The sequence below is a fragment of the Mustela erminea genome, chromosome 8 (genome assembly GCF_009829155.1).
Source record: "Mustela erminea isolate mMusErm1 chromosome 8, mMusErm1.Pri, whole genome shotgun sequence".
NCBI classification, from domain to species: Eukaryota; Metazoa; Chordata; class Mammalia; order Carnivora; family Mustelidae; genus Mustela; species Mustela erminea.
The window spans coordinates 73,511,802-73,527,305 of NC_045621.1; the positions used below are offsets into that span (position 1 = coordinate 73,511,802).

General features: G+C 36.4%; 1 protein-coding gene across 1 annotated transcript in view; it reads right to left on the reverse strand.

The window, feature by feature from the left end:
• TTN (titin) overlaps positions 1 to 15,504 on the reverse strand; it is a 274,226-nt gene that overhangs the window by 113,735 nt on the left and 144,987 nt on the right. The window contains exons 174-202 of the mRNA XM_032356075.1: positions 15,246 to 15,332; positions 15,002 to 15,085; positions 14,808 to 14,891; positions 14,612 to 14,695; positions 14,416 to 14,499; positions 14,220 to 14,303; positions 14,023 to 14,106; positions 13,436 to 13,522; positions 13,240 to 13,323; positions 13,073 to 13,156; positions 12,853 to 12,936; positions 12,643 to 12,726; positions 12,430 to 12,513; positions 12,222 to 12,299; positions 11,733 to 11,816; positions 11,193 to 11,279; positions 10,858 to 10,935; positions 10,598 to 10,675; positions 10,308 to 10,391; positions 8,805 to 8,888; positions 8,487 to 8,567; positions 7,920 to 7,994; positions 7,380 to 7,499; positions 5,790 to 5,858; positions 3,763 to 3,843; positions 2,756 to 2,827; positions 2,054 to 2,146; positions 1,498 to 1,560; positions 582 to 671 (exon numbers count right to left, since the gene is read on the reverse strand). Of these exons, the coding sequence (XP_032211966.1) occupies positions 582 to 671; positions 1,498 to 1,560; positions 2,054 to 2,146; positions 2,756 to 2,827; positions 3,763 to 3,843; positions 5,790 to 5,858; positions 7,380 to 7,499; positions 7,920 to 7,994; positions 8,487 to 8,567; positions 8,805 to 8,888; positions 10,308 to 10,391; positions 10,598 to 10,675; positions 10,858 to 10,935; positions 11,193 to 11,279; positions 11,733 to 11,816; positions 12,222 to 12,299; positions 12,430 to 12,513; positions 12,643 to 12,726; positions 12,853 to 12,936; positions 13,073 to 13,156; positions 13,240 to 13,323; positions 13,436 to 13,522; positions 14,023 to 14,106; positions 14,220 to 14,303; positions 14,416 to 14,499; positions 14,612 to 14,695; positions 14,808 to 14,891; positions 15,002 to 15,085; positions 15,246 to 15,332 (2,415 nt within the window). The remainder of the gene's footprint in view (positions 1 to 581; positions 672 to 1,497; positions 1,561 to 2,053; positions 2,147 to 2,755; positions 2,828 to 3,762; positions 3,844 to 5,789; positions 5,859 to 7,379; positions 7,500 to 7,919; positions 7,995 to 8,486; positions 8,568 to 8,804; positions 8,889 to 10,307; positions 10,392 to 10,597; positions 10,676 to 10,857; positions 10,936 to 11,192; positions 11,280 to 11,732; positions 11,817 to 12,221; positions 12,300 to 12,429; positions 12,514 to 12,642; positions 12,727 to 12,852; positions 12,937 to 13,072; positions 13,157 to 13,239; positions 13,324 to 13,435; positions 13,523 to 14,022; positions 14,107 to 14,219; positions 14,304 to 14,415; positions 14,500 to 14,611; positions 14,696 to 14,807; positions 14,892 to 15,001; positions 15,086 to 15,245; positions 15,333 to 15,504) is intronic.

Genomic DNA, 15,504 nt, shown 5'->3' on the forward strand with positions numbered 1-15,504 from the left:
CTTTCAGCAAATGCCTTTATTCTTCTCCTATTTTTAGTCTTTCCCTTTTTTATTGTAGTAAAATAAACCTACCATAAAATTTATCATTTTGACCATCCTAAAGTATACAATTCAGTGGCATTAAGTACACTCACAGTTTGCAATCATCAACACTACCCATTTCCAGAACTTTTTCATTTTGTTAATATGTAGTCTTTTAAAAAAAATATGACAAATGATTCTTACAGGGCACATAGGAAATTGGAATATCCATGGGCTGCCTGTATGCATGTCCTTAGAGGGTCTGTCTTCTGAGTCTTCATCAGCTTTGAACACATTCATTACTTAATTTCAAAAGCATATAAAGCACTGATGCTTTGAAGGAATGCATATTCCAGTCAAAACACAGTATGTACCCAGGGGTGAGAGATCAGGTTGGGAAAGGACATCAGAGGAAGAAAATTTAATCCAGAATTTATTACCCTTCCCTCCCAGCTGATGATGCCTCTTTCAACAAAAGAGGGTCTGCATTTTAATGAAGGATGAAAACTTTTATTAAGCCACCAAAAAAACAAACAAAAAGAAAACTGCAGAATAACTACCTGCTTTCTTTCCGACCACGGGCACTGTCACTGGGGCAGCGATGGGGGTGGGTGCTGGCTCCACGGGAGGCGGTTTGATGACTTTTACTTCTGTAGAGAGATGTCCATTGCATTAATGTGTCCATTCATCTCTTCCTAAAATCTCATTTGGTGGCCTATTTGCCTTTTCTGATGTAACTTTGAAATTTTCAAATCACTAGTTTTTCAGAGAATAGTATATTCTAACTATAGTATGATCTATATACAGTATAATGTAATAATATATTCAACATATCCCAATATATTTAATTATATGGAATAAAAAATAATATACTCTAAAAATACATTGGGACATTATAAATCCTCTGATGCACGCTGACTTTTACTTCCTTGTTTTTTTAAATAACTACATATTTGTTAAAAACAAACAGGCTCAAAGCGGTGTTACTTAGACCAAGTTCCCAAAATGGGACTTAATACCCAGTCTAATTGCAGTTTCAACCTCCCCACAGATATGTGACCTTAACTGGTCCGCCAGCAAACTTCTCTTTCTATCAGTGTATTGGGTCCTCTCTATCTCCCCAAAGAAAGAATGAGATCATCTACATGATAAAACAAACAAACAAACAAACAAACAAACAAACAAAAAACCCCCCCCCCCCCCTTTTTGCCTCTAGCAGACAACCTCCTCTGCAACAATCCTTGTCTTTTGCTCAAGACTTTCCTGTCCTCATCCTCTGTCTATAAAAACCGCCACTCTGCATTAACTCCTTGGAGTGCCTCTCTATTCGCCAGACAGGGTGTGCCCTCTTCATGAATTATTTTGTAAAAGCCAGTTAGATCCTCGCATTTGCTTGGTTGCATTTTGTTATTTGACCCATTATTTGTAAGAAGCATGAAGGAATATGCTATTGACATTGGAGGTGGGCTTGCTTACCTGGTTCAGGCTTTGGTTTTGGTTCAGGTCCAGGGAGAGGTATTGCTGGCTTAATTTCAGGCACTAAAATAATTCACAGTTGTAAGCACGTTATTTGAAGGGTTTTTTTTGTTTTTTTTTTTTGTTGTTGTTTTGTTTTTTTTTAAGACTTCTGAAGTTTTTCACAAAGGTAAACCACAATTAGGCAGACCTAATACATCTTGGGAGATAGTGGAATTTAAACACCTATGGTCAGTATATCAAGTATCTGATCTAAGTTTATTTTGCATCTGAAACAAAATACTTAGAAAATATAGTAATGCATTTTATTGGTTCTAGTGTTGTTATGCATCTCATTATCCATTTTCCCCCTAGTGCTTAAAACTTATTTTAAATTTAACAAGTGGGTGGTCATTAGCCAAGTGCACCTAAGAGTGAAATGATACAGAAAATGAAAGCATATGCGATAAGTAGATTAAAGGCCTGTGTTCAAATCTTAATGCCAGTGTGATGGTTTTTTAAATGACGCATATTTGTATTTTTAGAGACAACTAAGAAAGTGCCATTAAGTTTGTACCTTTAACTGGTTCAGGAACCGTCCTTTCCCTTTTTGTAACAGTAGCTGGAGGTACTTCAGCCTCTGGAACAGCTTTCGGAGGTGGCTCTGGTACTTTAAGAGAATGAGATTATTTTCTAGTGTTATTTGAATACTTAGAAATCAACAGACCTGAAATAATCAAATCAAACTATTTTCCGAAAGCTCTCTGAATGGCTTTTAACAAAACCTTATATTGTATCAATTCATTTCTATTTTCTCCCCTTGACTGTGCCTCAATTTATTTTACTCCACCCACTTGCATCCCAACTCCGTGAGCTCTCCCTTCCTAAATCACTTCCATTAACAGTTCCCAATAAATACATCCTTTGAGAATAGGCTAATGATAACAAGGAACCCCATTAAAAGACCCCAAGTTCTGTGCCACATTGCCAAAACCCTCCTATGAAGCTATTTTGCAGCTGACCTGATTATTTCATAGTCACTGCTACCAGAAAAACAAATGGCAAAGTAGTAACAGCAATGAAGTGTGGGAAAATACATGAATGGATTTGAAAATTACTATAAAGATATTTAAACACAAAGCAGACGATGGAAAGCACAGACTGTTTCACAGACAAAATATGAAGCTATGTGTATATTTAACTCCGATGATGTTTACAAGATAAACCTTTTGTTAAATGTCCATTTTGTTAGAAGATAATTGTTTACTGAGATTCCTACCTGGTTTTTTAATTTTTTCTAGTTTTTTAGGTTCTACTTTAGGTTCTTCTTCTTCAGGCCTTTTTCTTAGAACTTAAAAGACAAAAAGGTTTATATGTAAACCAAGACAAACAAACTAATGAAGATGTTGAACACACCTGACAAATGCAAATAATACACAAAGCAAGGAAAATGAAAAGCATGCGACCTGGTACACTGGCCAATTAGCCTTTATGCTAGAAGTGCTTGTTTTTTGTTCTTGTTGTTTTTTTTAATCAAGGGTTGTCAAATTATTAAAATAGCACTGGGAGTCACTTTCCATCCATGTACATAGACAATCTGTTGTTCAGAGACAATGCTGTTGCAAAAATGACCAAAACACCAAATGAATAATTTGAATAGCAACAAACTGAATTCATAATTCAACACTGGTAATATAAGGAGGAGTATTTAAATAAGTATAAATTTACTTAAATGGAGATATCCAAAGAAATGTAGTCTAGATACCCATAATTCTGTGTGAAGAAAATGTCAGAACTTGATTCCTCATCTGAATATCTTGCTTCCAATTCTTTAAGATTTTATTAGTAGGAAGACATGTTTAGTTTTTTTAAAAATATTATTTATTAGTTCTGATGATTCTGTATCACACTTTAAAACTGAATACTGAATTTAGACTTACAAAGTTTGGTCTGATTTAGAATATTTAATAGGTTTAGTGTATTTTACTGCATAATTTGACTATGAACATGACAGCTGGGGTCATTATTATTAGCTTAGAGTATGATCAATTTAGTTATATCTATGCATGTAAACTCCAAAACTGTGAACGCTCACAAAATTTCTGTCTTCTTTTTAAAAAAGCTATGGAAATGATAGCCTTCCCAATTTTCAGTGCAACTATAAATGAATTTTGATAAATAGGTAATCTGATTAAAAGAAAACCGAGAGACAGAAACATTTTTGTAAGCTTTCAGGCCTATTTTTTGTAAACTTAAAGCTAACAAAACAACTGAAAAATACTATACCGCTTTTGAGAACAACTTCTTCCTTTGGTTGAGGTTTAGGTTCAGGAAGTAATTTGCGAACTTTCTTTTCACCTCCAGGCACTTAAAAGAATATGATTTCAAATTTTGAAGTAAATTCATATAAAAGTAAATTTCAACAAGAAAAAGGTCTCTTTCAAAACTAGTTAACTATAGTGCATGATTTTTGTTGCAAAATAATATCACAGAATTTAAAAGCAAATAATATACTTCAAATTATTTCCTCTGCAAACATTTTTCTAGTCTTGTGACAAATTGTTGCATTTATTGCAAACAAATATAGTCAACTTAAATGAGGGTAGATGTTATTCTATATTGACTTTATGAATCTTTGATCAAATACAGGGTTCTTGACAGTATCCTTGCCCTAATCTATAATTGTAGATTGTTCAAATCTACATTGGTATCTCCGCAACTGTCTATTACATTAAAATGATACTGGTGTTCATGTCATTATCCAATCTTCTCCACTGGTAAGAGAAGAACCCAAGGGATGTGGCTGATGACTTTGATATTGGGAAAGGACTACTCTCACTTTCTTAACTGAAGGGAAATAATCGTTTCTTAAGATCTCCTTTTTGAAATAATACTAATCTAAAATTATAGAGCTATAGAATTTAAGAGCTGGTGTTGGAACTCATTTTAAAATAAGAAAATGTTCTTGACTTTAGACTAAAAGGGACCCAAGGAATTCTAAGTTCATCCCCTCTTGCATCTTTGGGGACTGTTGGGTGTGATGGATGATATTATATGGAGCAGCCTCCTCATTCTCCTACAATCCTCATGGATTTGAGTGGAAGAAAAAGAAATGCTTGGTGATGGCTGACCCACCTTACCTCTCTAGTGATGTAGCCAATGAAAGTCAGTTTGAAACATTATTGATTTGTATAACTTAATGTCCTATTTGTTTACTCATGTGAAATCTGAACTTTTAGGTATTTCTAAAAAACTTCCCATTTGGTCCTGTAAGCAGGATATTTGCGATTTATTAAGTAGGTTTTTTGTTTTGTTTTTTTGTTTTTTGAGTAGGCTGTGGAGCCTACTCTTTGCATTTGTTTTTCTGTATTATCATTTTATTTTTAAGGTCTTAATGACATTTGAGACTCTGGTACAGAACACACCATTACAGGTATTATTTTTAAAATTACTATATGTCATTACATGTCATTTTCATATTTAAGTGGCTCTTCCTTCATTACTAGTTAACAGCCATAGTAATATTATTTTGTGATATCCATTTTATAAGTCAGAAAATGTATATTCAGAGAGGTGATTTTTCTAAAATTCCAGAGTGAATGAAGAACATTCAATTTATGGGTCTGGATATGTTAATTACTTAACTAGAATGCTGCTACCCATTTTAGTTACTAGAAAAATTAATAACTTTATTTTTAACAGAAAAATTTCTAAAATTTAAGATCCATTTATTTTCTTTTAGGGTCTAAGTTTGCTCATGGAAAATACTGTGTCAAGAGAAATTAATTTTGAAAAATGACCTGCAGCAATCCTGAATGCTCCCTAAAATTCCCAGTGAGATCTGTATGTCTGAAAGAACGTCTTGGAGTCAGTGACGAGAGAATGACAGGAAAGCCCTAAGGAAGTCCCTACAAATCATCTCAATAATATAGAAGGAGGACATGAGTTATTTTTAGCACCCTTGTTCAGGTGAAATTCCAAAGCTTTCTTCTATTAGCTCTCTGCATTTTAACCTAAGGTGTATCCTGAAGCTAATTTCAGCTAACCAGTAACATTTAATATTTTTAAGTCGAGGAAAATACAAGAAGACATATGTAGATGAAACAGATAAACAATATCCATGAATGTATGAAATTTGATGGGAGACAAAGGAAGCAACACTTATGAGCCAGGGCCATAAAAACTATAAAAATATAAGAAATAAATGAAACTACTCTGATTTAAAAAAAGAAAGAACATTCTAGAAGACAGGAAGAGGAAGGAGCCTGATGGAGGATGCTGCATAGAAATGCATTTTCCAGATTGTGAAATACCTTTCAGAGGCTTAAGCTCCACTTTTTCGGGAACTTCAGGTTTTTCAGGAACTTTCTTCTTTGGAACAGCTTTAAAGAATATAATCTTAATTTTATTATTTGTATATTTATACTAATCTGAAGCAAATTATTAAATATCTGCTCCAACAGTCAAAACCAAGCTTTGCTTACAGCCAGCCAAACAGCACCGATAACAGCCAAGAGCAGCCACCAAAGAACACACAAGAAGCGTTCAAACCATGAAAACATTGCCCTTCTACTCTGATGGTGAGTAGTAAGTTTAAGCCTGGTGGAGAAAGAAGATAATTTTTGTTCTTTGCTAGAAGAAGAAATTTTCCTATAAGTATAAATTTATATTAAGGAAAGTATATTAAGCGTGTGTCTTCATGGAGTATGAATCAACAGGTACCCTTGTAAGATGTGCCCATTTTCTATGGCTGACTGAAAATGCCAGAAGTTACCCCTACTGGCCAGGAGGGATAAAGAGGGGCAAGAATCATGAGAAGCAGTTTTACTCTGGAAGATTCTGGCTTTGTACGCCTATAGGTGAGCATGGGAAAAGTGCCCAACTAAGATTATACCTAGATTATTTTAGATAGAGAAATCTCACAACACTAGCAATAAGACAACATTGTATTACCATAAAAAGAGTAATATGATTTTACCAGTTTACTTGAGCTTTTAAAGATGTAATTTTTTTAAGTTTTTTTTTTTTTTTTTTTAATTTATCAGATAGAGATCACAAGTAGGCAGAGAAGCAGGCAGAGAGAGAGGTGGGGAAGCAGGCTGAGCAGAGATTTGGGGCTCTATCCCAGGACACTGTGATCATGACCTGAGCCGAAGGCAGAGGCTTTAACCCACTGAGCCACCCAGGCACCCCTAAAGATGTCATTTTTAGAATTAAGTAATATTGTATCAATTCCAAGAAATATCTAAACACAAAAAAGGATGAAGGGAAATTTAACAATGAGAAGAGATGCTGGATACAAAATGTATTCATCATCACTCTTTCCGGCCGCTCCACAAGACACAGTTTGGGCTTTGGTTAAGTCGCAAAAGGAAAAAAAAATGGGGTCACAGTGATGGGTCATTCATATGCTTTCGTTTGATGGTAAATGAGCACATATCAGCTATCAATGCCATAAATATATTTCTTATAGTATATTTAAAAACACATGAAATTCTTTAGGAACAAAGTTTTGGCTTTTGTATAAATTTGTTACTGCAACATTAAAAGTTTCATGCAACGTTTTCTCATACATTCCAAATGTGCAAGATCCCAAAGATAGGCATAGCAGTCGCACTCTGAAATCAGAAAACCCTTTCTCCATAAGAACGTTAGCTGGACAGCTCCTGCATCCAGATGTCGCGGAGGAAGGTAGCAGTGAGCCAGGCTGCGCATTCCGTCAGGCATTCCTGACAAAGCACGCAAAGGCAGCGGAAAACACGGATCTCTATGCAAGTCCCACAGTTCCATCATGTTTGAAAACACACACTTTTAGAAATCATACATGTCTCACAAGCACCGTTTTGGTTGGCTGAACAGAAGTCTGAAGCAGATTAATAAAACTTGGCAGTGGCATTTTATACCTTTAAGTTGGAACATTTTCTCCTTCACATCTTCCTTTGGTGGAGCAGGAGGAGGTGGCGCAGGCTTTGGTTTGAGTTTTGGTTTCTCAATAACCTTCTTTTCAGGTTCAGGTTCAGGTTCTTAAGAGAGTATTTCAGGAGGGTTAGTATATGTGTATGTTAATTGGTGTGTGGATATATAATACATCCAGTAGAAATTTAAACATGTACATATCGAGTAAAAAGTTTACTTTTTACATTCGTAGCAGCATCCAACATCAAATATAAAATAGAATCCAACATCAAACACAAAAATTTAAACACTGCACACAGATGATAAGAAATACGGCAAAGGCACTGATAAAAACAAAGGAAGTATCCGTAAGACGCACTGACATGGGATCAGCTGTACAAATGACATGGATGAATAAGAGTGTGATGCATGTTTAAAACAGTGTCTTACATACAGATGGAGAGAGACACGCAGAACAACATAAAACATACATGTATGTGAAGATAAAGACTATGATGGTGAAGAAGGAAGTCCAATGAACTGAATACCTTGAATTGGTATTTCTTCTGGCTGTGGCTCAGGTTCAGGTTCTTCAGGCTCGATATATTTTTGGATTTCACGTTCTTTAAAGAATGTTGACAGAGAATAGGAGATTGTGAAGTTCTTCACAAAGACTCATACAAATTTCACAGAGATGTAAAGATTGTAGTCACAAAAACAAAAATATACAATTCATGCATATTCATTTTTACAGAAAAAGAGGAAAGATTTCTATTACACTTGAACATTTGATTAACTACTTTATTTGATGTATGTGGATGGCAAATGAGATGACTTGTAAAATTTGATGTGGGGTTATTGTTTGAGAATCCAGTGTAATTTTTCCAGTTTTGCCTTGTAAGCTGTATCTTTGGGAATTATTAGTTACTATTAAGAAAAGTTAAATATTCTACTTCAAAAGAAGTTTATTTGAAAAATAAAACAAGCACATGCTGGAATGCTTCTGTATATAATTTCAAGAAAGAATGCCACCCTATGAATAATTTTTTTTTAAATTTCTGGCTGGAGTCTTTAAGAGACTAAAAAAATTTATGTTTATACATATATATATATACCTTCAACAGGGGGAGTCACTTTTCTACCAATGGTTATAGATGCTTTTTCTTCATAAATTATGTCCTCAGGAGACTCTTCAACTTAAAAAACACAGTATTATATTTTAGACTGTATTCACAGTAGAATCTTTCAACTGCTAAGTTGTAACATATCAACTTAGTTATACTCTATAACATATTCTTCAGATGACCCCAAAATACCAACAACTTAACTACATAAAGACAGACAACAGAGAAGTACGTAAGACTCATCTACAATCAAAGCAAGATGTTGAAGACAATTTTCATCTTTCCAAGATTTATAGAGCAGCTGTGTACCTTGGACAGGGGGAGCTTCTGGCTCCTCAGGAATAGGAATGGACTCTTCCTTTTCTGGGATGATTTCCTTTGGTACTTGAGGCACTTTAAAGATATTGATTTGGTTTATTAAGAATTTAGAAGATGTGCAAGATTCTGCAAACAGCAGGCAAAGAATAGAGTGGAAAGAACTTTATCTTACAAGACTTAGTGGGGAATATGGCTTTGGAGGCATGGCACCCTTTTGGACATTCCAATTTTATTAACGAGTCTTCTCAGCCTTCTTCATTTGCTTCTCTTCCTCTGTGTACCCTTAAATGTCAGTGTTCTCCACTGGTCTAACTTTGAAGCTTTAAAAATTTGGCTCTACACTCTGTGAACCATCACCACTGCACTCTCTTATTTCTCTTTGGGTGACTCCTAGATCTCCATCTCTAGCTCTGTTCTCTTTCCTAAGCTCCAGATGCATATTCCCAGCTTCTATATTTGAAAAGTGAAAAATATGTATTCACCATCTTCTTTCTAATATTAATTAGGGACCCAATGAACCATTCCCATGGATAGCTAGCTACAACCCTTACGATCATCTTGGGCTCCTCTACTTGTTTCCCTAATAGAGAGCAATTCGATCTCCCACCTCTCTCACTCTTTTCCCATTTCTACCACCATGGATCTTGTCCAGCTCTTAATCACCCTAAATGACTGCAGTGGCTCTTCACTATTATCACTGTCTTCCAGTAGCTAGAACTATTGCCAGTCATCTTTCTGAAGCCCAACCTCCACTCATTTGTGTACCTGCTTCAAAGCCTTTGCAGCTTCCTGTTACCTACAGAATAAAGGACATGCCTGATACGCACATTCAAAAAACTCCAAAATATGAACCTCAGCTGCTTTATATCCAGATTATCTTTCAAGATATCCCAAGACCAATCCATACTCAAATTGCACAAATTTATTTGAAGGTCCTTGAACGTCCTAGACTCTTCTACCTCTGTGCCTTCGATAAAAATTTTTCCTTTGCCTAGAAAACCATTTTCTCAATTGCTATATAGTATAAGAATCCATCAAAACTTTAACTTTTATTTCTTTCATACAGCTTTCCCTGATGCCTCTGCCTGAAATTTATCTTCCCTTGCCTGTGTTTCTGTAGCCCTTATATTCCTGTAGGTGTGATCACTTCCCGTCTATTAGAGCTGTGCTGTGCTTTCTTCTCACCGGCTTTAAGTTGCTTGAAGACAGGACCAAATCTTATTTTTTCTAGCATGCTGTTTTGTTAATGGTAGGACATTCACCAAAATATGCTGAATTGAGCGGTTTACCCCTCGAATCGGAGGAGGTCCTCTGCTACCACATGGAACCATGTCATCGCACAACTGAATCTCATTTATTTGTTTCCTCCTGCTTATCTATCTTGTTTTTTCTCTTTGCCCTCATCATTTCCCCTTTTCATCTGTGAAATGTGGTTTTGCATAAGAACCATTATTAAAATCAAAGAAATCTCTATTTTTCCTTCACGGTAGATACCTTTTTCTGGCTGGACTTCTCGTTTTCTGGTAATGGTCACAGTTTCCTTCTTTACTGGAACAAGTTTCTTGGGCACCTCAGGCACTTGGAAGATATTAGTTGTATTTTAAAAAGAGTATTTAGAAAGATTTTAAATGTTAAGAATTAAGAATCTGTAGTTAAAGGAGCAGTATTAAAATTATTGGAACTAAATAAGGACATTTTGTCCCTAGTTACGCAACAACAAGGACAGATAACAGGTTACTTTAAAAAAGCAATGATACTAATGATATCAATGATGACAGGAATACCTTGAGTTTCTGGCATTTCTGGCTTCTTGACTGTTGGGACTTTCTTCACTGGGACAACTTTCTTTGCCATCTCAGGTACTTTAAAGATATTAGTAGCATTTAATAATATAAATTTGCAAGATGCAATATGTACACATTAATTTGACAACAATGTTTAGAAAACAGTTACGCACATAATACAACACAAAATAGTAAGGACTGTCGAATTTTAGACAGCACACAAAAATGAAGCAAATACTGATGTATTTTACTGCGAGTACCTTTAGGAGGTGGAGCTTCTGGTTTCTTGATAACAGGAACTTTCTTCTCTGGAACAATCTTCTTGGGTTCTTCAGGTACTTTAAAGATAGGAATTTCAAATGATTATAATGAAAAGCCTAACACTAATGAATGAATAAAGATCACACCCATCCTTCGGTAGGCACACTGTAAAATCCTATAGCTTTGTGTGTGTAAATGACTTCTGTTCTTTCCAATGAAGTCGAATTTCAAGAAAGAAAAGAGAAGACCCACATTTTACCTTAAAGAAGGTATATAATAGATATAAAAATCAAACCATGTATTTTCCTATACAGTACAGGACCCTGCCTTGTACCTGCTGGGGGTGGGGCTTCTGGCTCCTCTTCCACAACAGGAACTGGCTCTTCCTCTTCAGGAATAATTTCCTCAGGTTCTTCATATACTTTAAAGATAAAGTTAATTGTAATTCCATGTATGGGACAGTATTCTAAAATGCACAAAACACTGAACATAAAAACTAGTAACCTTGATTTCGTCCCTTGTTTTAATTAATAACTTTTCTTAGTTTTGTGAAGATGAAGCCTATCTTATTTGCACTGACTTTGGTTTCTATTGATCTGAATGCTTGGAAAGCCCTTTTGGAGTTTAATGTCATTTATAGTCACTGGCTCTGTCCTACTTTCTGTGCGCATTTGAGATACTTTAATACAGCTTATGATGCCCTATAGAGAGATCACTGATTGAAAACTCAAATCAGAGCTAATTAAGAATGATTAAGACAAATAATTAAAGGACAGAAAATGACCAAGAGATACCAAATAATAAAAAAGGAAGAACAAGGCTTCAATGAGCAACTGTCTTTGAGTGGCAAGCTCATTAATAGTCTAACATGTACCTTCTGGAGGAGGAGACTCTACTTTCCGGGGAACAGGAATGGCTGGTTCCTCTTCTACGACAGGTTTCTTTGGCACCTCTGGCACTTTAAAGATATTAGTTAGTTTACTTCTGGGTAGTTGAGAAGTACATGAAATTTATACCATCTCTAGTTCACATCTAGATCAAATAACTCAGAGACAAATGCAAGAACAATATTCCCAAGGCCAATATCTGTTCTGAGATCCACATAGCAATGAGGAAATGTGACCTATTCAGACTAACAAAATCATATTAACAAACTCTTTAATGCACATAAGAGATGCATCAGTTTTTTGTCTGTTTTTAAACCAGTGATGTTATTTAAAAACACTTAAACCTTAAAAATCCAGAATGGCATGTTTGTAATTGTGAATGTAAGAAGTTTGACAAACAACAGGGTTTCTTGTAATAAGTAACTTTTGAAGCCAGAGTGAGTGTTTTCCTGCAGAATCTCATTAGTGACATGTACCTTTAGGTGGTGGGACTTCCGGCTTCTTGGGAACAGTTACTTTCTTTTCAGGAACAGCGGCTTTTGGAACTTCAGGCACTTTAAAGGCATCAATATTTTAACATTATGAAGAGTTTCTAGTAAACATTCATCACATTTGCACAGCACAAACTACTTCCAAAGAATTGGAGGTTTTACCCTCCATCATATGGTAGACAGCTGTATGTACCTTTAGGAGGTGGGACTTCTGGTTTTTTGGGCACCACTGGAGGCACCTTCTTTTCAGGGACAACTTCCTTGGGTACCTCAGGCACTTTAAAAGATATTAGTTATTTTTAGCTCATAGTTTTAACCACATGAAAAACATTAGGTATAGATATAGCAGTGGAACCCAACACCCGAAAGACTTTTTCTGAAGGAGGTTAGTGGCAGTGAGAAATACCTTTCGCTGGCGGTGCTTCAGGTTTTTTGGGAACGACAGCGGGTGGTTTCTTTTCTGGAATGGGTTTCTTGGGTGGCACGGTCACTAAAGATATTAGAATTTACTTCAGAATCAGCAAAGATGAACAAGAAATAAGACAAAAGCTCGAAGGATTTTCAGGGCAAGAGGGGTAGAAAGTTGGCTAAGGCAACCTAGCAGCTGGCCAAGTACCTTTCGGAGGAGCAGCCGGCTCTGGCTCTTCCACAGCTTCCTCGGGAGGCTCTTCCCAGGCAATTTCCTCAGGCTCCTCATGCACTTGAAAGACACAAGCTCATTTTAATGCTAGAGTTGACTCACGCATAGGAAATAGGTTACAAACAGATTTTCACAACACTAAGAAGAGAGTTTTTTTTCTTTTCAAATATAATAGTTTTGATAGTGTCATTATTACCTGCAGGGGGAGGACTCTCTGGTTTGGGAGGAAGAGCCTCAGGCACCTTCTTTTCTGGAACAGCTGCCTTGGGTGCTTCGGGCACTTGAAAGATATTAGTATTTTCATGATTAGACAGGGTAGAGACAAATGGGTGGTATCAAACCCAGTGACACGGGGGTGACTACCTTTGGCTGGTGGGACTTCGGGCTTTTTGGGAGGCATCACAGGCACCTTCTTTTCAGGGACCACTTCTCTGGGAGCCTCAGGCACTTAAAAGATATTAGTAAAATTACACTTAGGAACTTTGAAGATCACTGGAATGAGATATTTTCAAGAGAAGAAGAATTATGTCTCTTTAAGCCTAAGGTTGGTGACAAGTACCTTTAACAGGTGGTGGGACTTCTGGCTTTTTAGGAGGTGTCACAGACACTTTCTTTTCAGGGACCACTTCTTTGGGAGCCTCAGGCACTTAAAAGATATTAGTAAAAGTACACTTAGAGATTATGAAGATGACTGGAACAAGATATTTTTGAGAGAAGAGTTACATCTTTTTAAGTCTAAGGTGAGTGACAAATATCTTTAACAGATGGGACTTCTGGCTTTTTAGGAGGCACCACAGACACTTTCTTTTCAGGGACCACTTCTCTGGGAGCCTCAGGCACTTAAAAGATATTAGTAAAATTACACTTAGGGGTTATGACGACGACCAGAACAAGATATTTTTGAGAGCAGAAGAGTTACGTCTTTTTAAGCCTTAAGTCACTGACAAATACCTGTAACAGGTGGGACTTCTGGCTTTTTAGGGAGTGCCACAGACACTTTCTTTTCAGAGACCACTTCTTTGGGAGCCTCGGGCACTTAAAAGATATTAGTAAAATTATACTTAGGGGTTATGAGACCGCTGGAACAAAACATTTTCAAGAGTAGAGGGGCTGTATCTTCTTAGGTCTGAGGTGAGTGACAAGTACCTGTAACAGGTTCAACTTCAGGTTTTTTAGGAGGCAACACTGGTACTTTCTTTGCAGGGACAATTTCTTGAGGAACTTCAGGCACTTAAAAGATATTAGTAGTTTTACATTTAGATTAATGAGGTCAATGGACTAAACATATTTCCAAGAGCAGAAGAGATACTTCTTCTTTAGATAAGGACATGAGTGAATAATACCTGAAACTGGTCGGGCTTCTGGTTTTTTGGCTGGTGCCCTGGGAAATTTCGGTTCTGGGACAACTTCTTGAGCAACTTCAGGCACTTGAAAGATATTAGTAGTTTTAGAGTTAAGTTAATGAAGAGCAAGGGGCCAAAATTATTCTGGAGGAACGAAGAGATATTTCTTCAAAACAAGATCAAGGTTAACATGTACCTGTGACAGGTGGGGCATCTGGTTTTTTGGGTGGTGCCTTGGGAATTATCTTCTCTGGGACAACTTCTTGAGTAACTTCAGGCACTTGAAAGATATTAGTAGTTTTAAAGTTAAGTTAATGAAGAGCAAAGGGCCAATATTATTCTGGAGGAATGAAGAGATATTTCTCCAAAACGAGATCAAAGCTAACATGTACCTGTGACAGGTAGGGCATCTGGTTTTTTGGGTGATGCCTTGGGAATTATCTTCTCTGGGACAACTTCTTGAACAACTTCAGGCACTTGAAAGATATTAGTAGTTTTAAAGTTAAGTTAATGAAGAGCAAAGGGCCAATATTATTCTGGAGGAATGAAGAGATATTTCTCCAAAACGAGATCAAAGCTAACATGTACCTGTGACAGGTAGGGCATCTGGTTTTTTGGGTGATGCCTTGGGAATTTTCTTCTCTGGGACAACTTCTTGAACAACTTCAGGCACTTGAAAGATATTAGTATTTTTAGAAGTTATGAATAGTGAAGGCATATATTACAATGATTGGGAAGAGCACAAGACAGTACTTTTCCTTAACGGGGGTATGAATAAATACCTTTAGCAGGTGGTGCTTCTGGTTTTGGGGGCACAACCACAGACATTTTTTTCTCGGAGACAACTTCTTTAGGAGCTTCAGGAACTTTGAAGATATTAGTATTTTTTAGTTAGAGATTATAACAGGGCAATATTGCCAACACATTTACCCAAGCAAATACAATTTATGAGACAGGCGGACAGTTCCATACACACTCTTCCCAGCCCCCTGAAACAGGCGACCAACAACTTGGAAGAATAAATACCTTTAGCAGGTGGAGGTTCTGGCTTTTTAGGAGGAGCCACAGGTACTTTCTTCTCAGGGATGACTTTCTTTGGCGGTACCTCAGGCACTTCAAAAACATTGGTAATTTGTGTTTAGAAAAGGTTAAAACATTCCTCACTGTATCATGTCATTATACACTAAGATATTCTGGTTAACTTCTGACTTTCTTTTCTTTAGAATCATATCACCTTTATGTTGTCATATTTGTATACATAATTTTCTAGCTAAAATAAGTTTTC